Source organism: Pelodiscus sinensis, chromosome 6 (genome assembly GCF_052426305.1).
Source record: "Pelodiscus sinensis isolate ZL-2025 chromosome 6, ASM5242630v1, whole genome shotgun sequence".
NCBI classification, from domain to species: Eukaryota; Metazoa; Chordata; order Testudines; family Trionychidae; genus Pelodiscus; species Pelodiscus sinensis.
In genome coordinates this window covers 113,388,220-113,413,982 of record NC_143057.1, presented here as the reverse complement: position 1 = coordinate 113,413,982, position 25,763 = coordinate 113,388,220, and the positions used below count along the sequence as shown (strand labels likewise).

At 40.1% G+C, this 25,763-nt stretch overlaps 1 protein-coding gene across 4 annotated transcripts in view; it reads left to right on the top strand.

The window, feature by feature from the left end:
* The window catches only part of RAB27B (RAB27B, member RAS oncogene family), a 179,216-nt gene extending 157,994 nt beyond the window's left edge, over window positions 1-21,222 (top strand). For all 4 annotated transcript variants that reach the window (XM_075932644.2, XM_006116597.5, XM_006116598.5 and 1 more), the window contains 4 exons: window positions 2,903-2,988; window positions 4,951-5,054; window positions 7,440-7,563; window positions 11,373-21,222. In XM_075932644.2, the coding sequence (XP_075788759.1) occupies window positions 2,903-2,988; window positions 4,951-5,054; window positions 7,440-7,563; window positions 11,373-11,562 (504 nt within the window). In that variant the 3' untranslated portion in view covers window positions 11,563-21,222. The remainder of the gene's footprint in view (window positions 1-2,902; window positions 2,989-4,950; window positions 5,055-7,439; window positions 7,564-11,372) is intronic.
* Window positions 21,223-25,763: the final 4,541 nt, after the last annotated feature.

The window sequence follows — 25,763 nt, the reverse complement described above, 5'->3', positions numbered from 1 at the left end:
GTTCTACAACTGATTTGCTGTGTCTACATTGCACACTTACTTTAAAATAACTCATGTTATTTTGAAATAACAGAATGCACATCTACACAGCAAGCCCGTTATTTTGAAATAATTTCAAAATAACGGGCTTCTAACGCCAACTTCTGTAATGCTGATTTCACAAGGAGTAAGGGAAGTTGAAGGAAGAGTGTGTGATCAGTGTCTGTGTCAGTGCTAAAACCAGGGAGGTACATTCTTTAAAATTTGCAATGCTAAAAGTATTAAGGAGGCAATCCTAGGAATTTTAGAAGAAGAAAGATAAATGTATGCTTCCTATGAGAAGGCATATTGCGGTTGCAATCTCACAAATGATTGTCCTCCTTTTAAGAGTATTGAGGCCACAAAATAAAAGCCCTTTTGTATACAAGCAAAAAACTCTGTGGCTTACTGGGTGATGTATTTATTTAAAAAAACAAAAAAAACCTCCAACTCCTGCTTATTGCCTATTACTAAATCTGTAAATTCAGTTTTTAAACGAATTAGAACTGTTAATTAAAGAGGCTATTAAAACTGACCAGCCTCACTGTGGTTTGCAGCTAGTTTAGTGTGTTTTGAAGTTCCATATTTGTTGACATCCACTGATAAATAAAAAGCTACCATTGCTAACTGTTGGCAGTACACAATAAAATTGGGTTCGTTCTTATTTGTGCACTTCAATCATATATTGATCCCTTATTCCTTGTGGCATAAGGTACTATCCAGAATGAGTCCCACTATGGAGTAAGCTACTATGCAAGAAGAATAAGAGTATCAAATTCTGATCATGTGTATATCTACATACAAATATGCACAGAAGTAACTCATTATTTTATTTCAGTGCAAGTTTGTGCATAGACAGTCCTCGATCAATACGTCCACAGTGAAAGCTGAAGTATTACACTTCATTCTCCCAGAGTTTTGTTAGCTTTACAGCGCCAACCAGAGTAAAGCGCTTATTTATCTGGGCTGGTGAAATAAGCAGAAATTATTATTCTGAACACACAGATGACACAGATCTCTGAAATAAGCTGCCATTTTTGCACATTTTCTTTTACAGTAAATTAACCTTCATGTTAAGATCAAAATGGATCACTGTGACATCTAGTCTAACCTGTATAACAGGCCATGGGGCATCCTGAATTCCATTTCAAACTAGAGCGATGGGTAACTTGCGGTCCAGCCCACTGGAGCTCCACCTGCAACCTCCTGGCTTCCTGCTTTTCCCACACGCCTCTTTTGCACTGGGGCACCAGAACTCTGCACTTCCTATGCCTCCCTTCCACCATCTCTCAAAGCGCATGAATCGCCTGACTTACGCTCCATCCCTGCTCCTCCCTCTTCCTCCAAGAGCTGGAATGCTAAGAGTCAACTGTTTCGAATAAAAGGGGGAGGAGCAAGTGAGGGAATTCAGACATGGGGGCCACAAGGCTTCAGAGGCAACCCACTGAGATGGAGGGCCACTTGTGGTCCACTCACTATTCGTGATTGCTCATCCCCTGAACATATGGCTTGGCATACATATAGAGAACTCATTCAAAAGGGCTTCCCGAAAGCTTAACTCCAAATTCTAATAGGCTTATCCTGACATGGAAACTGAAGTTTATTTTGTTTGGGATGGGAAAGTTGTGCCCCAGTTGGAGTCTTATTGGCCTTCAGAGTCTTCCTTTTTAGGTCTGTCTGACCGAATCCTTTTTCAGTGAGGCACTTACTAAAAAGTTAAATGTAATGTGTCATTTATGTGTAGTTCTAGTCTTAAAGCCAATTTGTAGAAATAAAATGGCACTGTAGGTTCCATGTCTGTGTGGCTACATCTACATACAATGTGATTGCTTACAAGCGATTGTTTTAGTGTCTTGGCTCTTCTTTACCTGCTGAACCTACAAACTTAAGCTGGATTTAGTGACAAGCCACGTTGTACTAATTGTTTTTCAGGTATAATCACCAGTAATGGCAGTTTTGGTGGCTATATTCTGCCCTCGGTGTCGTGTTGTCAATCTTGCTGCCCTCCATGACTTACAAATATGTCACTAAGCACATAATCTGTTCTGAAGAACTTGATGGTGTGGGTTGATGCATAGGGTTCTAGTTAGGTTTTTGTACGATAATCATCAACATGGTTACCTACCATGAAGGAAATAAGTGCCATATGATAAAGGACTACATGCAAATTGTTTTATTGGTTGTGCATGCATATATTTTAACTCAAAGGCTATATAAAAATGACTTTGCAGACACTGTTTCTGAACATTCTGATGCTGAATCAGTAAAGCTACCCTAGACAACAGAAATAGACCTTATGTGCTTGCCTTAATGTCTCTTGTTGTATCACTTAATTGAAAATAAATGTAGTGACCATTGAAAACAGATGTGGCAAAGGGGCACAATGCTTTCTATGTGCAAAATACTTTGTAGTGCCACTTAATAAACATAGCCAATAACTGTCTAACACTATTTTTTTTAAATGCCTGTTTCTTTGAGTAGCAAGGTTCATTTCGCCAACCTGTTGTAACTGTTCACAAGAACACACAAATTAAATTGAGATGGTCATTTCAGCACTTTCATATACTGAGATGAGCAGAATCAGTGTCTAAATAAGAGTATTAAATACGCACCAGTCCTCTTCAGAAGACAGTATTGTCTTGGGTTTTGAAATATTGTTTGCCAGAGGCCCTTTGAAGTAGAATATTAGTGAATGTGAATTTCTGGAGCAGGAATAAGCTATTGTTGATAACATCCCAACTTATTCTCTGTTTTTGTTCTTGAATGTGTTTTCAGTTCAGCACTGTGTGAAATTTTTAGCAATGGTAAAGACATTCATAAGCTAAGCAAAAGACTGTATAGTCAATAAAAAAGCAGTCTTCTGATTCTGCTCTGTATTTGTTAGATATACAATAGCAGAGGACCAAATGGATCTTCAGGAAAAGCCTTTAAGGTTCATCTACAGCTCTGGGACACCGCTGGGCAGGAAAGGTAATGCAAAGACTTCAGTATCTCATATGCAGTTATTCAGAATCCAGTGCAACTTTCTAAAATTTAAACCTCCTATTCAAGTGAGTTAGGGAAAATCACTGACCTTCTTATACAGACTTTGGTTGTCACAGCAAGTAAAAACTTACCACATGCTCAGGAAGGATGCTTTTAAATTGTTGCTGCTTTGCTGTGATCATACTGAATAAATTTCTTTTGTATTGTACTAGAGCAGCAGTAAAGTTCGTGGTGGTTTGCTAGCATACAGTATATGGTTGGACTTATTCTTGAGTAAATACTGACTGTGCCAACACACAGAAATGTGTGCGTTGGGGGAGGGGAGAAATCTGTCTTATAGCAGGAAATAGTGTTGAGACACTGAGCTGGGAAACAGCAGTCTAAGTTCATTAACGGGAATATGAAAGCATTGCAGGAAAAAATGCTTACTGCAAAATGGAGTGGAGAGGAGAAGAGAACAAAATCAGACCAGTAGTAAACAAGAGCAGCTGCATTGTCTGTGCCTTTTTTGTCACCTTTTTGTGTGGCTTCTGTGTGCCTGGAAAGACTAATTTTGGCTTGAACCACCATGATTCCATGCTCCTATTTCAAGTCTTCCTGAAGACACAGGCTCTGTATATCCTAGTCATCCCTGAGCGAAGTCCATAAATGTCTGGCAAACAAGGAACTGGACTCGTATCATAGCTCAAGCACTCTGCCACACACCCATCCAGTCTGTGTTGTCTAAATTATAAATCCCTCAAGATAGAGGTTCTGGTTTTGTGTTTTTTGTATACAGTGAACATACTTACTATGGTGCTATATTAATATTCATCTACTAAAACACCTATTTTTGTTTGAGTCTATCCCATTATCTCTTTGATAGCTACATTTAGCCATCCCGTATAAAAATTCTTCAAAAGAGAACTTGTGAGGCTTTCCAATGACAAGAATGTGGTTGCTTCTGTAGCTGCAGTTCGTTTTAATTTTGAGGCATGTGCTCTTGGGTATCTTATCTACCACATCTGCTACTGACAGATGTGCCGGATTATGTGGTGGCTTTTGTGGTGGTAAATCCTCATGTACACAAGACAGAGCATTGAACTCCATTTTGTAGTTCTCTAGCTCTGTATGAAAGTATTTCTCATTAAGAAACTGGCTTGTAGTTCTGTGCCAGAAAATTGAGGCTGTGTTTTGACTTCTGGGTCCATTGCTTTGTGGAGAACCTGCAAAATGTCATTTGTGAATACAGTCTAACATCAGTTTGAGCTCAGCTTGTAAACTACAGATAAATCAAGGCCTCGCTAGATGAAACTAGCCCACCTCTCAACTAAGGTCTTTTTTCTAAACAGTGATTAAATGGCCAGAGAATTTTTTCATATCCATCATATTAGGTGGTGGTTACCCATCATGTAACAGTTTCCTTGCAATATTCTCTTCCTGTGGTCATTATTTGAATGATTTCTGCCCCAATGATTAGGGGTGCACTCAGTGCATCTGTATCGTGATTAAATAAGCAACATACTAATTTTTAGGCTAGTCCAAAGGACAGAGAATTTGAATTAATGGAGTTGTCATTGACCACATACATTCTTGAACATCTAGGCATCCTCTGGTAAATTACATGAATTCTGTTTTGATAAATAACTCATGATGGCTATACTGAATCTAGCCAAAAGGATGCCACAGGCTTTTTGACCATTATGAGAACATTTGGTTGATAAACTGGGCTACTTGTCTGGGTTTGATATATATATTTTCTAAATGGTCTCTTGCAAAAGAGATTTGGTAAAATGCGTGGTGTGGGTTTTTTTGTTTGGGGTGGTTCTTTTTTTTTTTTTTTTTGGTCTCTTGAAGTATTACTACTTTTTTTTTTTTCCCCCCCTTCAATACACTTGCATTAGAAAATGATTACCTAGTAATTTCAGAGGTCCGTCTGTTAACAGAACTGCTTATTTGTTCCTTCAGATTTCGAAGTCTTACCACAGCATTTTTCAGAGATGCCATGGGCTTTTTATTAATGTTTGATCTCACCAGTCAACAGAGCTTCTTAAATGTCAGAAACTGGATGAGTAAGTAAAAGAAAACAGCTTGCATGTATCTGATAGCTAGAAGCTTTTTGTATTCTCGAGGTTACTGCATATTGTCCCCTTTATATACATTTCAAACACTAGTCCTCTGTTTTCAAGTCACACCTACCCAAGCCCCTGGGATCATGAACCACCTGGCTTGGGTAGGTGAGCTCTGAAGTCCAAGCTCTGGAAAATGTACATGGACTTGTTAACGTTCAGAGCCTTCTGCAAAATACTTTTTATCCCTCTAGCCTTTTATCCCTCTAGCCTTTTCTAGGTTGGGTTGGTGTTTATATGGAGGGGTTTGTGGTGGTCAGTTTTGGGGATTGTAAAACAAAATCAGTCAAAGTATATACGTGCTTATGTACTGATCATGGATGGTTACATTTTGATGATCACTATTTGGGCTGTGTTGCATTATCCTGATTTTATTACTTGTATTTTTATCTTCGGGTATTTATCTGTCTTTGATACTGTACTGTGCCTAAGGTTAATCAGGCTTTTAAAGACAGTCTGCCAAATAAAAGAAAGATACTTCAATAGTCTTTTGCTTTGCATTTGGCGTAACCTATTAAGAAATCTAGTTCCATCAGCATCCAAGAGGCAGCAGTGTATGCTGACTAGAATAAATTTCGGAGAGGTGACACTAAGGACATGTCTACACAGCAGGGCTAAAGTTGAATTAAGCTACACAACTTCAGCTATGTCAATTGCATAGCTTAAGTTGAAATAGCTTAACTTGGCTTTTGGTGCGGCCTACACTGCAGGAAGTCCAAGGGAAAACACACTTCCTTTGACATCCCTTACTCCTCATGAAATGATGGTTACCATGAGTCAGAGAAGAAGTCCTCAAACTCGACATTATTTCAGCATTATTTAGAAATAAAGGCCTACAGTGTAGATGCGCACTGTTATTTCAGAATAATGCTGCTGTGTAGATATACTGTAAAGGAGTTCAGGCTTCTGTTCCAAGAGATATTGTTTTAGTTGTGACCATGATCATGCCATTGAACTTTGGTGCTTCATTTTTTTCCCCCCCCCCCATCCCTAAAATGGGATATTCTTGGAAGTTTTAATAATGTTGAAGTTTGAGGCTTCTGAAAGGCAGTGTTAGTGCAGTGCATGTTTATAACTCCTAACGATTGACTATATTTATTCTGAATCTTAACAATAAACCTGCCACTTAATTCTGTATTTTGAATATGGTTACTTCTTGCATCTTCTGCCAGTTGACCTCTGACTTCAGAAAGACCAGGATTTAGACATTGAATTGAAGGGCTTTTTTGCAAGGCAAGAATATCTGATGCAGAAACATGTGAAGTAACCTGAAGAGAGGGTTAAAATGAAATTGCTAGCATGAATCATCATGATTTAAAATAACTGTTAAAATCAGGGTGTATACTTATTCTTGTCCGGTACACTGTGGATAAGCTATTATACTGAAGAAAAAAACAACATACAAAAGATAACTAGATTTCATTTCAGATTCTCCATAATTAGGACTTGCTGTTAGTTGGCTAACAAACTTCTGCTTAAACTTAAACAACAAATAGTCTTTTAGCACCTTGGAGACTAACAAAAAATGTAGATGGTATCATGAGCTTTCGTGGACACAACCCACTTCTTCAGATTAACAAGCAGAAGTGTTTCGTTGGGAGTATACAAACAAGCCAGTACAAGAAGAACACTGTACAGGGCAACGTGGGAATACAGATAAATCCCTTCGCAGCAAGCTAAAGCTTTATTTAACAGAAATAACAAAAGCCATGCTCCGACTTGATTTCACTGTTGGTTACTAAAATGTTAATGCATTAGACTCTAGCTACTTCATTTATTCCTTTGCATCACCCCTCCTCTGAAATTCTTCCACATTCGTATGTCTTCTGCACTTCTCATCACTTCTTAGCTCAAAATTGGGGTAAGCATAAGGAAATTACTTAAATATTTTGTTTAAAACACCTGGAATAAAATTGCCTAGCTCCACTGATTCAGTGAATCTACGTAGTTCTATCCCAAGTGAAGATTAGGCTTCAAATATCTAAACAATTGCTTGCAAAAAGCATTTGGATTTGCCTTTATTTCTATGATCTCCTAATGGGTTTCTTTGAATAAGCAAAATTGTACTAATATCTACTCATAGACTGAAGCTCTATATGTAAACACCTCTTGCTAGGTTGTATGGAGGGAAAATAAATAATTTACTGGAAATAAATTCCTAATTGCATCTGTTCCATTTTCCTCTATAGAAAAATCATTTTAATGAGCCAATGCATTATGAAAAGTCCATATGGTACAAAAAAATTGGTCTTCCCAATATTGGCCCTTAAAAGTATTGAAATGCCCTTAACCCCTAGGTTTGTCTTTTTTTTTTTTTTTTTTTTTAAGGTCAACTGCAAGCCAATGCATATTGTGAGAATCCTGATATAGTATTACTTGGTAACAAGGCTGACTTATCAGATCAGAGGGAAGTCAATGAGAGACAAGCAAGAGACCTTGCAGATAAATATGGGTAAGTGACTTTGTGATAGAAAATCATTTTAGCTAATCTCTGTCAATGTAATTTGGCTTTATTAACCTAAATTGCAAGCATGGAGCTTTGAATTTTGGGGAACCAGTTAAATTGATTAGCATATTTGCAAATCTCTATAGAAATTACTCTGGCATGCAAATCTTCAGTGCTGTCCACCTTGCCATACTGTGAAATTAGTGGGCCATGTGTTTCAAAGTGTGACAAGTTTGATAGTGTAGAAGGTGAAAATGTTATACGGTATTGATCCTTAAGCAAAATATAATTACTATAGAGCTACATTCTAATTCAGCTGGTCAGTACTGAGACAAATTACGGTGAGTTTTAGAGTATACGAAGGTCTGCCTGGCTAGAGACTGGTAACATGCTCTATCATGTCTGCATCTACTGGCCACAAGACCTTACAAGCAGAGGATTTTCAGTAGACAGAGTAATGCACTGATGATCTCAACTCCTCCTTCTGTAGTATACAATTCCAAATCCTGCCCTGTACACTTTTAAAATGAGCAATGCCTGATACAACAAATACCCTCTTCTAATTACAATTTGTTTAGATATATGGGGATTCATCGTATGAACATCTAACAAAACTTACTCTTATGTTTGAATTACCTATTAGAACTAGTGTTTATTTTATGAGCTTAGCTCATTAAATTTATAGAGTTTAAAAAAAAGCATCATTCTCCTCTACCCCTCACCAATCTTATTTGCTAGGACAAGGGTTTAATGTAATAGGAATCTGTGCCAAGAAAAGCTGAGGCTACCACAAGCATTCAGCCAAAATATTCATATTTAGATATCAGAAGTAGAAAACCTAAGAATTGTTCTTAATAGTTTAATAAATAAAGTAACTACATTCACTTGCATAAGAGTATTTGGGGGAGATCCGTGAGGTTGTAACAAAGATTTGAGGGATCAAAAGAGAAGTCACTGGAGCAAATGGATGACTTTGACTTTTGCTTTGCCTAACAAGAACTAAGAGGCATTTTTCTGAATTCTAGGTTGGCATTTAAGGATGAGGAGGCTAAGGTGTGAACTTAAACAGGCAATCTCTCCCTGGCATTAGTGGTGATTTCAAAAGGACTGACAAATAGTGAATGTTGTACTTGATTTTATTTTTTAAAGCATTGTTCATATTTAGGATCAGTATTGCTTACTATACAACCAGTGAAACTGGTTGACACTAATCAAAAGCAGTAGAATTGTAAAATCTCTAGAACCTAATGCAATGCAGCCTGGCTTCTGTAAAGAAACTGTCTCATATCTATAAAGATTCTACATTTGTCCACAAAGCAGTGAAGAACCAGTTGAACTGAAACTTTTTTTTTTTCAAAATGCCTTTTGACAAAGACCCTTCAAAGAGGCTATTAAGGAAACTAAATGGCCAGAGTGACAGGTCTCACTTGTGACCGTCCTGGATCTCACTTGTGACTGGCAGAATGAATAGTATTCTTGAATTATAGCAAAATGCCAAGAGTAGTGTTACCGAATATTCCATAATAGGGTGGCACTGTTTAATTGATTCAGCAGCAAGTGGAATGACATGTTATGAAATGCACTGAAAGGGATAATTTGAACTATTCGTTTATGTTGCTGCATTCCAAATGGACGATAGCAACTCAAAAGTGAGCTGTTAATCTTGGGTGGCCACTCAGGTTACGTCTAGACTACAAGCTTCTTTGGAAGAAACTTTTTCCGGAAGAGATCTTTTTTGCATCCACACTGCAAAAGTGTATCGAAAAAGCAGTCTGCTTTTTCAAAAGAGAGCATCCACACTGACTGGACATGCTCTTGCATGTAAGCTGTGATTGCTATGAACGGAATGGCCACCAGAGCACCTGTGCTTTTCCTCTTCTTCCGAAAGAACTCCCTCTTCCACGTCCACACACGCCTTTTTGCAAAAGAGTTCTTTCACAAAAAGGCTTTTTCCTCATAGAATGAGGATTACCAATGCTGGAAAAAATCCACAGTTCTTTCAATTTTCTTGTGGAAGAATGCAATTGCAGTGTGGACGTTTCTCCAGTCTTGTTGGGAAAATGGCTGTTTTTCTGACAGAACTCTGTAGTGTAAACATACCCTCAGTGGGAACTGCTGCTTTCTTTTGCTGTTTGATGGCTGATGCACAATCCTAGCATGAATAAAGAATGAGATGAAAGCAGTACTGAAACTATACATAAATGAGCTGTGTGACTCCACATCACAGAACTGTATTCCATTCTGTTCACTCATCTCAAAAAGGAAACGGAGTTTGAATTGGACACCAATGATCAGAAACATGGAAACACTTCCATGTGACGAGACACAACTTTTCTCTGAAAAGGTTAGATAGGAGAGTACCCTGAAGAGCTGTAGTGGGCAATCTGCAGCCCAACAGGATAATCTGATCTGCAGGTGTAGTTAGTCAGGAGGGGGTCAGGATGTACTGCTGCAGTGTCCTCACAGGTCTCTGGCTCTGATGGATGATTGTTGATGATGATGATAACCAGAAGTGTGCTCAGTTGTGTGTCCCATGTTGACATGTGCACTTATTCTCCACCACAGACTCAGAGAGCCCCCAAAGACCACAAATTGGATAAGGATTGAAGATGCCAGGCTAGGTTATTGTTAAGCGAAGCTCAGTAATAGTTGTCAGTAGACTCTCTACTGAACCACAATACATATACAATTCATAACAATGGAATGACTCAATGGAAAATTTCCATTGCCCCTTAGGTCATCCAAAGACTGTCTCTTTCTCCCCCTCCCCCTCCGCCCTCCCCAAAGAAACCACAATATATACAGATACTAACAACTTACATGTCAGGTTGCCACCCTCTGACGTTGTCAGTTTACTGCCCTTTGACACTACTTGGATATCACCCTGTACCTGGTGGTTTGATTAATTCATCTCTCCATCATGCTGTCCTTAGACCCTTTCCTGAACCTGGGTCTGGGTCTGGGTCGTCTCTCTTTTTTTTTTTTTTTTTTTTTTTTTTTTTTTTTTAATGAGCTGGTGGTACTGTGTGTTATCCACAGCTACTAGTGGCTGTGGCTTTCTGTTCTTGGCCAATGGGAACAGAAAGGCACTTAGAGGTGAAGGGGCTTCTGGGCTGGGATGGCTGCTACTTTCCACAGCAATCTATGTTTTTGGCCAGTAGGAGCTGTGAAAAATGATATCCAAAAATGCTTCTGTTGGAATAGACCACAGGTCTACATTTGTATGGCATTTTCCACGTTCCTGGAGAGTTATTGTAGATGTTGTCTTTACTTTTCCACCTGGTGACATAAAATGGACTGTCTGTGAAATACTGCCCTTCTGAAGCCTGTAAATCCGCGTTGCCAAATATTAGGGAGTGCGACTCTAGAAATATAACTGAAAATACTCTTTTATCCACTAAATAAGTGATGTTCAATGCAGCTCTGCTTCCTGTTCCAACTCTCTGTGAGCAGGTATTACATTTCTTCCTTAGTGAACCATGGAAAAAGTAAGCTTTTTATTAAGGCCTGTTTCTTTCCGCTATAGTTTGTGTAAGTGCTGCCATTCTGGTTTAAAGCCAGAACCTCCAAGTTAATTAAACTGATCAGTTTGTCCAAGATGCAGTGCTTGCCTTAATATATTTTGTTAAGATCTGGGGTTTTATTCAGCCCACTAAAGGCAGCAAAAGCCAGCCAGATTTGAATTCCTATTCCCCAACAATAAAGTTGTTCAAGGATATTTTGATTCTGAGTTAGCTCAGGTGTTCAGTTCTCATTTTTAAACCCTTTCTAATGGGCCTTTCTCCTCTTCTCTTCCCCCATATCCAACATATCAGCATACCCTACTTTGAAACAAGTGCGGCCACTGGGCAAAATGTGGATAAAGCTGTGGAAACGCTCCTGGACTTGATAATGAAGCGCATGGAACAGTGTGTTGACAAGACACAAGTATCTGATACAGCCAATGGAGGAAGCTCGGGCAAGCTAGATTCAGCAAAACCAGAGGAGAAAAGGTGTGCCTGCTAGATTTCACCTCTAAACTGTGAGAACCAATACGAATATTTGATCTGAAAAAATTGCTACTCTACCACTAAATTCAAACCTGGCCATGCACAGTAAGAAAGTTGTCTTGTTTGGGTTTATGTTCTTCTCCGAAGAAGAGCTTTCAGAGAAGCTTCTGTGCTGGAACAAGTATTCCTGTTATGGTGCCATGGAAGATTTAAAAAAGCTTTCATCCTTATCCTAATGTAATCAGGCTAGAAAATGTCGGAGTGATGTTCCCTCCTTCCTTGGAAGGAGCAAAACTTGTTTGTATGTGGGGGTAAATAATTAAATTGGATATTGTGAGAACTAAAAGGGGGCATTTTGTAGGTCTCTGCTATGTCTTAATTGTATCTTGCTTCTTTATACTACTTTTTATTTACATTGGAGACCATGCATCTGCTAAAGAGGAGATACAAGTAAAGAGTTATGTGATATATGAAGAATAACCTTACTTCTTGCTCCAAGCAAGTAGTGGTGTGAAGCTCTCTTGACTGGCTGAATTACTAATAAGCTAATGTATGAGGAGAAAAGGGTGGAGGCTGCTATTTAAAAATAGAACCAGGGCAACATGCAACATTATTTGTTTGATGGGTGAGGGTATAGAGAGAAGATGCTTTAATTTGCAGAACTATAAGAAAAGTGGCAAATCTTGATGTTTAAGGTCAGCAGAATTCATGTCATGGAGTGTCTTGCAGATTTCACCATCTGCAAAAGCACACTTTGCTAGTCAGAATAATTCCGTATTCAACACCAGAAAAAGGCAGAGTTCATCAGATAGGATGTGCAAGGGGAATTATGAAAATGGTGTCGCAAGCTAAAAGTTGCAAAAATTGTATAGCACTTATTCTCTAAAGTTAGTCAGTAGTTGACAGGGAACTTGCCACCTGCCGTGGTTTTGTGATGTCGCCAGTATGCTTTGCTTTCAAATGAGCACAACTTTCTCTCATACAAAATAGACTAGAGTGCAACCCCCCGCTGTCCCCATGAAATACTTCGAGTGAGGATTTGGAATTCCAACATACAAATGTAGTTTAACACTAGATATAAATGTATTCTATGGAGCCTATAGAGGTGGGATGTTTGGCAGGTAACGAGAAGACGCCACCAGATACATTAAAACAAAGCAGGAAGGTGGTAAATAAACCTCTTAAGTGCTCTATATATATGAGAGAGAGAGAATGAGATTTTTATTACAGCAGCATATGTATCTCATCACTGGCTTCTCCATTTGAAAACAAAGAATACAAGGAAATATGTGATGTTTCCTTATATTAAGTAGGTAAGGGTTTATCAGTATGTTCAAAGAACTCCATGAATTTGTACTTTCAGACAATTTTTTTAAAAATCACTCCAGGGAAAATATTTCACAAAAGAGCTCAGCAAAACTTAATTGGTTGGGAGGTGGAAAGAGGAAATGATGGAAGGGAGGCAGACTTCTGTTGTTTTCAAATTAAACACATGTGAGACTTTCTATATTTGGAGCACTGTGATTCTGAATTAATTGAACTTACTAGTTTGTGGACTATCTGAATAATTTTTTATTAATTAAAAAAACATTGAGGGTTTACCAGCTGGTTTGTTAGTGCTGTCCCATTATTTCAATGATGATTACTGAAAAATTTGTCCTGTAGAAGGGCTATGGTATAGTAGTTTGTGTAGGGTTTTGTATAGCCACTATAAACAAACAGGAGAGAAAAATCCAGTTTTTCCAAGTGTCTAAAGAGACCCTGTACTTCAAGTTCTAAAATACCTGCTGCCCTTTTGTGACCCATACAAAAACATGTTACGTATGAACTTCAGTGAATGCAAGAGAGCCACAGTTATTATTGGTAGCTATTACCTAGGCCAAAAATATAAAACATTGAAGTAGTCTGTCTCAAACTTCAAATACAGTCCCAGGAAATGGAGTTTCTCTTCCTTTTAAATACTAAACATTACTCTGATTATCTTTGGGGCTGCTCAGAGCTGATTGATTGAAATGTAGTTACAAATATTAACAGTGTGTTTAAGTCCTCCTAATTGAGGATTTCCTGCCTCATTTTTTTTTGTTCATATTCCTAATCAAGTGGAACCAGTACTTATTTTGTAGTATGTTTTTTCACCATTCAAACAGGGTGAGGAACCTTGTTCAAAATACCTCGTTCATTTACTTTCAGTATGAATTAATTTCCTAAAGTGACATAAGTTTATTATTAGATTCCACTAGGACTAAACATTATCAGCTATTACTAGCCTAGCCGAAGAGTGAGACAGGGAGACTGTTGCATGCAAAGCTGTGAAGAGATCCTATCCCAAATTACAAAGCTGCCTAAAAATGCAAAAGTCCATCACAATTTTAACACCTTCCCTTGATAGGAGAACATGGCTTTTGCCCTCATGCTAAGTAGATTGGTCTATAACAGGACCTTACCCTCCACATTTAACTCCAATGCCTAATAATTCACAAGAGAGAGAGAACAGTTTCAGAATGGGTGTTCCTACTACATTTAACTCTTTTTTTTTTTTTTTTTTTAAATGTGTAACACAGCTTGCAAGTGGGGTTTCAGTAGGCAGTAAGTATGGTATAATTTCTGTTTCCTTAATGTATTACTCCTCCAAAAAGCTCAAATCAATAACTTAAAATACTTTATGATGGTAGAAAAACACTGATAATTACAAATTGAAGTGGATGGGCTCTTGGCCAACAAACCGTAGTAAGGAGGGCAGGAGAGAACAGTGAATCTATCTTATCACCTTATAGATACACTACTCTGCAAAACTTCGTGTTCAACTTTTTAAAAAATAAACTCCAATCAGCTACTTTGTAGACCTCCTAGATTAATCTTCCTCACAAGAAACTAACTTTAACACATACTCATTTCTTTGGCCTCTTCAAGCTTGCATCAGTTTTCCCAAAGCTTTCTTGTTCCTCCAAGCTACTGTTTTTAGGATCACATTCTAGTGGAGAGAAGGCTGCTGTAGTAGCCTTTTGGACTTGATCCTAAGTCCACAGCAGGTGTAATCCCCATTCACCTCCGAGGGTGATTTGAGATGCTGAGCAGCTCATTTGGATCATGCCTTTGTGGCAGTGAAGATGTCTCTAGCTCTGCAAGAGGTGGAAGTGTGAAAGGTTTCCTGCATGAAGTAGTTTACAGATTTCTCATGGGAGTTGCCCTGATAGTAAAAGGACACTGTTTAAGCTGCCCTGAAATGTTTATCCTGAGAGCAGTGTGCTACACTCTTGGAATGCGTGTATGCAGTGGAACTCTAGTGACGTCTTAACCTATTGCCCTATCGCCTTCCTTTAACCACTCCCTGTAAGAAAAGGATGGCGTGAAGCATTTTTCTCCCATTTTACATTAACAGGAGGTTCACTGTACACACATACAACTATATAATTTTTCCATAACTGGTCACTTATTGAGCTGACAATATCAAGTGACACGACTGGATGTGACTAATTGTTCGTGTACCTGTTAGTTTCCAATTTCCACATTGCAGCTGAGATGTGGCTAGGACAGTTCATTTTCTGTACAGATGTGGTAATGGACGTGGAGAGTGCTCAATCCCTTGCCTAGGGTTGTCAGGTGTCTGGCTTTTGACTGGAATGCCTGGTCAAAAAAGGACCCTGGCATATCTGGCCATCACTGACCAGGCTATTAAAAGCCCCACTATAATGGGGCTGATAGGCTCCCTATCTGGCTCCATGTGCTCCACAGAAGTGGCAACATGTCCCTCAGCTCCTAGCTGGAGGGATGGCCACAGGGGAGTCCTGTGCTTCCCCTTTTCTGTTCTGAGTGCTGGTTCCCATTATCCAGAAGCCCATTGCCACGCTCCAAATCCCTTGATCCCAGTCTGGAGCCCCCTCTTCCTTTCCAAACCATTCCTGGCCCCCATGCCAAAACCTGCACCCCCAGTGAAGCCCTAACCCTCTCCTGTACCACAGCCCTCTACCCCAGGCTCCTTCCGGCACACTAACCCCTCATTTTTGGCCCTACCATGAAGCATGCACCCTCAGCCCAGAGCCTGTACTTCCCCAACTCCCTGTCTCAGCTCTGACCCTCTCCCACACTCTGAACCCCTCATCTCTGGCCCCGTGAATGAGGGTGGGGGAGAGCAAGTGATGGAGGAAGGGGAATGGAGTGAGTGGGGGTGGAGCCTTGGTCAAGGGTGGGGCAGGAGTGTGGCCTTGGAAGGGGGCGGAGACGGGGCAAGTTGTGTGTAGTTAGAAAATTGGCAACCTTATTCTTGCTATGATGTCCTATTTGCCAGTTTACATATCTAGGTTTACCTTCTGAACAGAGGGTAGCAGCTGCAAAACATCTCTTTATACCAATAATCTTTAGAGCACTGCACTTGAGTATAGTCTTTCCTTCCAACACCCCAAAGACTACATGAGCCTAAAACAAATTCATTTTTCTGTACCATTTCCAGCAAGAAGTGACCACACTCTCATTTTCAAGTAATCTAGATTCAGCATTTCAATTTTTGCTATTGCATAAGTTTTGTGTGATATATTGAGCTTTTGGTGTGTGTGTGTGTGTGTGGGTGTGTGTGTGTGTGGGTGTGTGTGTGTGTGTGTGTGTGTGTGTGTACAAACACAACCTAGCTACATGCTAGTCAACTATCCCAAGGGCACTGGAATAATAACTCCTACAGTTATACATGTGTATACAAAAGTACTTAATATGTAGTGTAAACCTTCTGCTCCTGCCAACCTTGTTTTTAAATTTAGTTCACACATGGAGCCTTGTGTCCTGCTGGCTTATGTATCTTCTCTTACAAATGTGCATGGTCCTCCAAATTTCCCCTCCTTAATCTCCTTGTTGCAGCTCTTCTAGGCAGTGCTCATTTCTGAGTTTGGCTTACGCATTGTACCACATAACTGCAAACTTGAGCATGGTAGTTCCTTAAGCTGTGACATGCAGCGCCTAAAATGACAATACTCCTAAACCTAATTAATGCTGATTTTCAGTGACTCTTGCTGGGTTTAATGTGCTGTTTTTCTTGAGGGTTTGTTTGTTTGTTTTTTGTTTTCTTGACTCAACTGTCTAAGGTTTATTGTTGCTTTTATAAAAAGCCTCCAGGCTTTGCACAAATCAAAGGCCTGTAGATTTTTGTCTTTCATTAATCATCTTATCTCCTTCCATGCTCAATTAACTTTTGATCTGCTGTAGGGTCAGAATCGTTTCTTAATTCCAGGTACAAAACCATTATTTCTTCCTGATCTACAAGTATTTTGTCTGGCTAATCTCAAGCATGAATGTAAAAATGGGACCATATAATAAAAATGTATTTTCCTGTAACTTTCACCCCAACCTTCAGTTCTATCTGAGGTGGAAGAGTGGGTAACAAATACCAGGGCAGATAGGTGCAGACACTTGTGTTAGTTATTGTTTTAAATTTCTGAAATAAGGAGTGCTCTGCTGTATAGACTGCCATCCTCAGAGCCCACAGAACTCACACAGGAAACTTTTTTGACAAGTTTTCCTTCCCAGGTGTGCCCCAAAGCTGAAAATCCTTAGCTAAAACTGATCTTTGCCTCCTGATTCTCAATTTCCACATCCTTTATTTGTTCTAAATTAGTCTTATTTTCTACTCTAGCCTAAATTTTAAGGGTGTTTCAAATGCATCTGTGGAAAAACAAAGTCATGCTGATACAGTGGCACTTGATTAAAAAACTTTTCAAATTTGGAAACCATTTCTGCAGTGAGTTTACACTGGCCATATTTACATTGCTCTAAAATGATATATCAGCCACTTTGGAGAACAAAATCTTCTTAAACTTTTACTGTTTCCTATGTAGTCTTAAAGTCACTCATAGAGGATGTCTCGTATCTTAAGTACTGGAGACTAAACATGGGCCAGTATACCACGTAAATCTCAAAAGTTCAAAGGCTCAAGAAAGGTGCATGTGATGCAAACATTCTCTTTGTGGGTTGATTCTGTCTGAGATGACTCCCAGATTATAGTCCTGCCAGAAAATGTTCTCCAGCTCAGTGAAATGCTTAAGAACATGCAAAAGTGCTTCATTGAGCTGGAGAACATTTTCTTTCAGGATGATAATCTGGGACTAATCTTAGAAGCAGGAGCTAGAACAGCCTTATAGGGAGAGAAGTAATACTGCCAGAGTAGAATAACTGTAGTCCGAGTAACCCTTAAAAATGCAACTGTATAGAAAATAATTTTTTTAAGTGACAGAAGCTTGTAAACAGGCTTTACTGTAACCATCCAGTGATTTGAAAAACTATTAAATCAGCAATTGGGGAAGGCTAAAAGTATTTTTTTCATTCTTACCTTAAAAATTGGTTGCAGCCTTAAACATGATTTCTACTGATGGCTAGGTAGAGTAGAACCAGTTACCTGTTTGGGTGGAAGCAGCAATGCCAATCCTGATCTGTTCTGGGATTAAACTCTTACTCAAGGTGACAGCAAAACCACATTGAACTTAAAATACTTTTCTGCATTTTTGAGGTTTATATACTTTTTATCATTATGAAACCTAATATTAGCCTCCCATTTTGCCTGTAAAATACATCAATCGGCCTAATTTTCTATACTAAATGTTTCATTTTTATTCCTGATCTTTCCTCCCAAAATTAGAATGAAAAACAAACCACCTTAATTCTTTACTCTGGGCAGTTTTACTGCAGTGGTCACTCTCAATTTATGTAAGCCCCACATCCGAACTTCCTTGTTTGTTTGGGTTTTTCCTCTTTTTAGATCATATCCTTTTATATATAAAAGCAGGGCTGGGCAAAATACAGCCAGGGACCTGGATCCGGCCTGTAGACTGCCCTGCCAGGACACTCAGAAATGCAGCAGCTGCGTTTTAAAGTGCAGTCCCTGAAGCAATCTGATCTTCAGGGAGGAGGCGACTGTGTGATCCCTCAGCCCAATCCTCAGATCCCATAGGCTGGAAACAGGCCAATCTCTCAGCTTCTATTGGCCTGGGGGCTGGGGGCAGCACAAGCCTCTTTCCCTTCCCAGAACTGAGAGCCACATGGAAGGAACAAGCCTGCAGTTTGAAGTGATCTGGGGCTACAGCAGGCAGGGAGCCCAGCCTGCCACGAGGGTGCTGCAGGGCTGCTGGTTTAGGTAAACGCCCCCCAGTCAGAGCCTCTGGTACCCTGCCCCTCCTGCACCCCAACTCTCTCCCCCAGGTCACCATCCAAACCCTCTGCACCCTCCTGCCCCAAGTCACAACTCCCGCCCAGACTCTGTACCCCCTCCTGCACTCCTCTCCAGGCCAGAATCCTCTCCTGCACCCAAACACCCTCAAGACCCTGTACCCCAATCCCTTGTCCAAGGTCACCACCCAAACCCTCTGCAGTCTGCACTCCCTTCTCCCAGGTAACAATTCCCTCCCAGACTTTGCACCTCCTCCTCGAGCCCCTCCCCCAGGCCAGAATCCTTTCCTGCACCCCTACTCCCTCCCTGACCCTACACCCCAATCCTCTGACTTGGGTCACAACTAGGATTGCCAGATGGTTTCAGGAAATAATACCAAACCAAAAAAAAATAAAATAAAAAAAGACCCCGAGAGGAGTTAAGCAAAAAAAAAAAAAACCCCAAACTAAAAAAAAAAACACCAAACAAACCAGCATGGCCCCTTTAAAAAACATGTGGTGAGGCTAAGCCCTAGGGTTGCCAGGCTGCCTCCATATTGAGCTGGACAGCCTGGGATTTTCATCTCCTGGCCGGGAAAAAAATCAGAAAGTACCGGACATTTTAGGTGTCTGGTATTTTCTGAATTTTTTTTACCGGACAGGAAACGAAAATACCGAACTGTCTGGTTCAATACCGGATACCTGGCAACCCTAGTCACAACCCTCTTTCACCCAAACTCCCTCTCAGACCTCACACTGTCTCTTGTACCCCAGTTCCTTGCCCCGTGCACCCTTCTGCATCCAACCTCCACCCTGGACCCCTGCATCTCCTCCACAGGAAAGTGCAACCCTTAACCACTTTTCAAAATCTTGGCGTGGCCACCCACCAGAAATTATTGCCCATCCCTGTATAAAAGGATACTGTTATCTTTGCAAATGTATTGGGTCTCCAAAGATATACTTGAGTTCCTAATAGTTTAAATAAATCTTGCCTACATACCTATATAAAATTCCTTGTGTATGGTACCATAGCTGCTGAAGGCAAGAAAGCACTTTTCTGGAGTGTGAAATAAAGACTGTCTCTTTAAAAAATATGAAAAGGAATGTAGATGCTCCATTTTTCTTGTGGGTCAAAGGTTCCTCTTCAGCTGTTTCCAAATTGCAACAACCAGATAGATGAGACTGATGTTGAATATACTGTACCAAAAATCCACAATTAATTCACTTCTTACAATTTAAAGAGCAACTGCCATTTGCTAACATTTTGTAAAATCTGCTGCCTTAGAAATATTTTGTGAAGGATAAATCTAGGTTGAAACTTTGAATATGTAAAAAGTTATCAAATATTTGTTTAGACTTTAGGTGACACTTGGCCACATGACTACTTTAATAAAATATATTTAATAGAGATATTTTGATACCTGCTTGATAGCAACTATTTCAAAACCTGTTTCACTCAAAGTGGAGAGTTCATCTCCTAAAATTAATCCTGTAAGGCTTACAAATAAATCCCTTGATCAGTATCCTGCCTCTAGGGACAAATATCCAGCTTAAACTGGACTTCCAGTATTAACCAAGCCTAGCTGTGAACTAAAGTTTAAGACACTTGCTTTCTTTGATGGAGCTAATTGTGTCAGTGCTGTCTGTAGTTGGACTGGAAACAACTTAGCAACCAATACTGTAGCACAGGAACAAAACATGAGACAGATACCAGGCCCCATTCTGATTTGACTCAAATGCCATTTTTACACAGCTGTAATGCCAAATATGTGTATCTGAATCAAATAAGACCATGCTTGCAGTATCCTTTTGGGTGTATTTTCAACAGGAAACTCAGTTTCCATAGCTGCTTTCCTCTCCTCAATAGCATCTAAAACATCTACTCTACACTGCTCCCTTCATACATGGAGCAGTTTTTGGACAGGAGACCAGGCAATCAGCTGAGAACCATTCCTCTGGATGCTGGACAGATCTGTTTTTAGGCCTCCCCACTCCCCCCCTTCTATATTCTCTAGTTCAGGGAAATACAGACGATGACTCTTCATTGTGTGCTTTTTCACATGGGAACTTAAAAATCACATTATTTGGAAGCCTCCTTGCTCAATAGGGCTTTTAATGTACATACTGTATACTCAGATAACAAGTGTATCTTACTGGACCCTTATTTATGGATATTAAATTGTTCTATGATTTTTGTTGTTGTTGTTGAAGGTAACCAGCTGATGACACGCTAACAATGTTTCTGTTACCTTTTAAATGTTATGTTACCTTAAGCATGTTTTCTGTTTTGTCTTTGCAACAGATCTGTAAGCGTTATGCCTAGTGCTATGAATGTGATTTTTAAACTCTTGAACATAATATTTTTATTATATATGCCCCTTGATGGACTGTGGTGCCTGCATAACACTATATTTTGTTGTACCAACTACTGGTGGCTTCAAACTATATTGTCAAATGATTCTCTGGTGTCTGGATTTGTACAATTATGGTCAAGGAATGTAATCCTGTGATTAAATTTCTGCACTGTTATTTTCACAATAAAAATGCATTTTTAGTCTGTTGTGGTGGTGGGGCTGGTGGAGGGAGAAAATAATAAAGCGTCTCTATAACTGTCCAAGCTGGCTAGTGCTTTGCACCAAACAATTCCAAGTTTAGAGTGACTGACCAAGTGGACAGAAAAAGGAACAATTCAATATTTACTAGCTGTTTCCATGTAGCAGATCCTAATTTAACTCCAACAGTTAGACCAGATCAAGTTCCTCTGTCTGTGCATTGTTAGGGACAATGCAAATGATTGTCACTATAGAGCCTGCCCCATTTTGAAACAACGTGTTGTGGCATTGCAGGTATGCTTAATAACAGTATACCCTCTGGAGAGTTCAGATTGCCAGGTCCTTTTTCTAAGCAAACATTTTCCTCTTGAGTGGACTAGCCATTTACTAAATGAAAAAGGAGTCACAGGGTGAGTCCTCCAATGGGATGGAAACTAGCTTAGAATTTGGTCAAATTATAAGGTACAGACACGCAGGGGATGCTGCTTTAAGCTTTATTTAAATACATCTGTTTACTAATAGCAGAAGTATACACTTCAATCACAATCTCTTTTAGAAGAAATCATAGAATACTAGGACTGGAAGGGCCCTCAAGAGGTCATTGAGTCCAATCCCCTGCCCCCATGGCAGGGCCAAATACTGTCTAGACCATCCCTGATAGATTTATCTAACCTACTCTTAAATATCTCCAGAGATGGAGATTCCACAGCCTCCCTAGGCAATTTATTCCAGTGTTTGACTACCCTGACCGTTAAGAACTTTTTCCTAATGTCCAACCTAAACCTCCCTTGCTGCAGTTTAAGCCCATTGCTTCTTGTTCTATCCTCAGAGGCCAAGATGAACATGTTTTCTCCCTCCTCCTTATGACACCCTTTTAGATACCTGAAAATGGCTATCATGTCCCCCCAATGGGAAATGGAAGAGAAAATGCTACCTGATTGACATGCAGTGGGCAGAGCAAGTAGTGGGATGTGGTTTACAATGCTAGCATTCATGCAGAGAGTCAACTTTTTTTCCCCTAAACTAAGCCTGTTCAAACATTTAATCATCCTCAGCACTGTAAGCCACTGTATGAATTAATTACCAGACTAGCCACAAGGTAAACTTCATTTGCACCTTACAGTGGGCTAATTCTAAAGTGACAAACTACTTGAATGCGGAGTCTGCTCTCAGTTCTGCATGGAGTTAATAAAGTGATATTTCACTGGCTCCTACATTTGAGTTTCTAATCATTTATAAGTCCGTAGTGCATCCAGCACTAAATGATCAGGTTGAAGTTAATTTTCAAGGTATATGACTAAAGGGTGGGTTTTCCCCCAAAAGTGACTATGGGACATTCCACTCAAATAGCAACACACACCTGGCTACGTCTAGACTGGCATGATTTTCTGGAAATGCTTTTAACGGAAAAGTTTTCCATTAAAAGCATTTGCGGAAAAGAGCATCTAGATTGGCACGGACGCTTTTCCGCAAAAGCACTTTTTGCGGAAAAGCGTCCGTGCAAATCTAGATGCGCTTTTCTGCAAAAAAGCCATGATTGCCATTTTCGCGATCGGGGTTTTATTGCGCAAAGCAAATCTGAGTTGTCTACACTGGCCCTTTTGCACAAAAGCTTTGCACAAAAGGATTTTTGCCCAAATGGGAGCAGCATAGTATTTCCGCAAGAAGCACTGATTTCAGACAGTAGGAACTCAGTGTTCTTGTGGAAATTCAAGTGGCCAGTGTAGACAGCTGGCAGGTTCTGCTTTTGTGGAAAAACTTACCAGTCTAGACACAGCCAATGAGTGTATTTTTCCCCTCTACCAGATTAGAGTTGCCTGGAGCAATAATACTATAAAGACTGAAATAAAGAGCTTGTACTGGACAATTTATTTTCTGTAATACAAGAGGTAGCTAGAGTAGGAAAACAGTATTTTATAGCCTTCTGAGCAGTCACAGCCCTGCCTTCCACAAGGGATGGTAATCTGAGCTGTGCCACAGTTTTCCCATTAATACAATGCTTTATAACATGGCCTGTAGCCCAGGAAATGACCTTGTCTTCATCTTGGCGTTAAATGTTGAAGGCTACACTGCAGCAATATCTTGCTGTATTTCTGAGGATTTATCTGCACTTCAGATTGTTGGCCTAATTTATGTTGCTTGGGGGGTATAAATAAACTCTCTGGCTGAAGTAAAGTCATAACAGCTGTGGAAGGGCACTATGGCAGTAGGAGAGCATCTCCTGTCAATCTAGCTACCACCTCTCACAAAAGTGGTTTTATAATGCCATGGGGAGAATACCACTGTAGCGCTTCTGTAACCCACAGACCTTCCACATCTAATGGCACTGAGACCACTTAGAGAATGAGCTTGCTCTACAGCCTCACTTTCTAATAGCCAGGTGGCTTTTAGCTCATGCACTAAACTCCATTAATCCCAAGCTCAGTTCTGCCCACAGATGCCTGGGGTCTGTCAGAGTTACACTTCCAGTGCAGACTAATCCCTGAGTTTGTGCTTCTCTGTTATACTACAGCATTCTAATCAACAGCTGAGAGACTGTCAACCACCCAACAATCCACTGCCGATTACCATGTATCAGTTGCTTAAATTTGTATCCTGTATGTACCACAACTCTTCAGCTCCTCTGCTGAAATTCTACTGCCTTATAAATTAGGTCTGGAAATAATATCCCTTAATTCTTCCACACTGAGTAACAAGAATGAAGCCTTCCCCTTGTCATATTTGGACTAAATATCAGGAAAATCAGCTCCTTGCAGAAAGTACAAGTGCCAAAATTCATATAAAGACATCCAGGCCAAATGTAATTTAGGTATAAGTTAGTCTCTGCACTGTTTTCTGCTGGCTTGCCCCATAATATACATTCCTCATGCTGCATAAAATTAGCCTATCAGTACAAGTTGATTAAAGATTTTTTTAAATATTACAATACAATTTGCAGTGATCATATAGCAAAGTTAATATTTTGTTGTCCCCTTCCTTTAAATATATGGGTTTCTAATAATTTTCTTTAAGGTTGTATACTGCATCCAGCATTAGTATAAGCAACTTCTCCCATGTGAAAATCAACAAGTTGACCAGCTGCTTCAGGGCTGTCAAACTACCCTATCATACTTCCAATTACAACATGATGAAGAGCTGTGAGGGAGTACACAGGTGCACTGCATCAGAGCATCTAGGTCAGTAGTTTCAATTAGGGATGTTAAGTAGCAGTTAATTAGCTAATGAAGTAGTCGAATTTCCATCGACTACTCAGTTAGTCATGGGGGGTACTCGCTACCCCCATTGTGGCTCTGCGGTTTAAATATAGTAAGAGGCCACCAGGCTCTTTCTACATTTAAAATGCAGAGCCGTAGCAGGGTTAGCTCCTGGCTCACACTGGCTCTGGGACCACTGCAGCTCTGCCTCCCCCCACACATTGTGGAGACGGTGCCGGGGGGAACCAGCTTTTAAGCCAGCTTCCTCCAGCAACTGCTCCTGCTTTCTCCCCGACTTGCTGCCTCCAATACAGAGGCAGTAAGGGGAAGAGCAAGTAGTGACTTGACTACCCCATAAGTCTAAACTTATTGGGTAGTCGACTACTCAAGTAGTTTCTTCCATCCCTAGTTTGAATTTAGTCAGTGTGGTAGTGGATTCTGGTCACTGCCCACTAAGGCTACATCTACACTGCAAAACTATTTCAGGATATCGGAGTATCCCAAAATAGCTATCCTGCGTCCTAACAGCAAGCCCATTATTTTGGGCTCACTATTCCAATGTCCCTTGTGGCAGGATCCTTGCCCAGACCCCTTGCCCTGCGACCCCTTCTTCAACCACAAATCACTCGGAGATCCTCTATTGTGGAATCACCTGTGTCTTTTCATTGCTTGTGCCAACTTCCCACCACCTTCTATTTACAGAGTTTTGTTTTCCCAGCAGTTAACTTAGCTACCTTCTCCTTCTGGATGGGGCACGCACACACACTCAGCCACTCTCTGGCTCCTTCCCCTCTGACTGCCTAAATTAGCCCTCTGGCGAATGAGGCCCACAGCTGCTTCTATTAGCCCTTTAGGCATGGGCTTGCTCAGCTGGCTGTAATTGGCCTTTTCAGCCAGGCTGTAGTGGCAGAGCTCTGTCTTAGCCAGCAGTCAAACCCTGTAAACCTCATTCAACAAAGAGCAAGGGACATTTCGGAATAGTGCTTTATTTCAAAATAGTATTGAAATAAGATATGCAATTTGCATAGCTCAAATTGCGCATCTTATTTTGAGTTATGGTGCAGTGTAGACACACCCTAACAGCAAATATGAAAGTAGCTCAGTTCTGTTACAGGTCCTAGGATGTTTATTCCCTCCCAAACAACAGCCAGGGAGACTCACTCAGGAGTGAAAGGGTACAGAAACAATTACTCTGGCTCCTTACAGTAGTAGCTTAGTTAAGACTTAGTGGCAGGCTCTAGAAAGAAAGTTCACTTTGGAAAAGCTTCAAAATACAAACAAACAGCTGGATTACAACATTCTGACAAGTCAGGTAAGAATTTTAAACTACATATGGTTATTGCAAAACT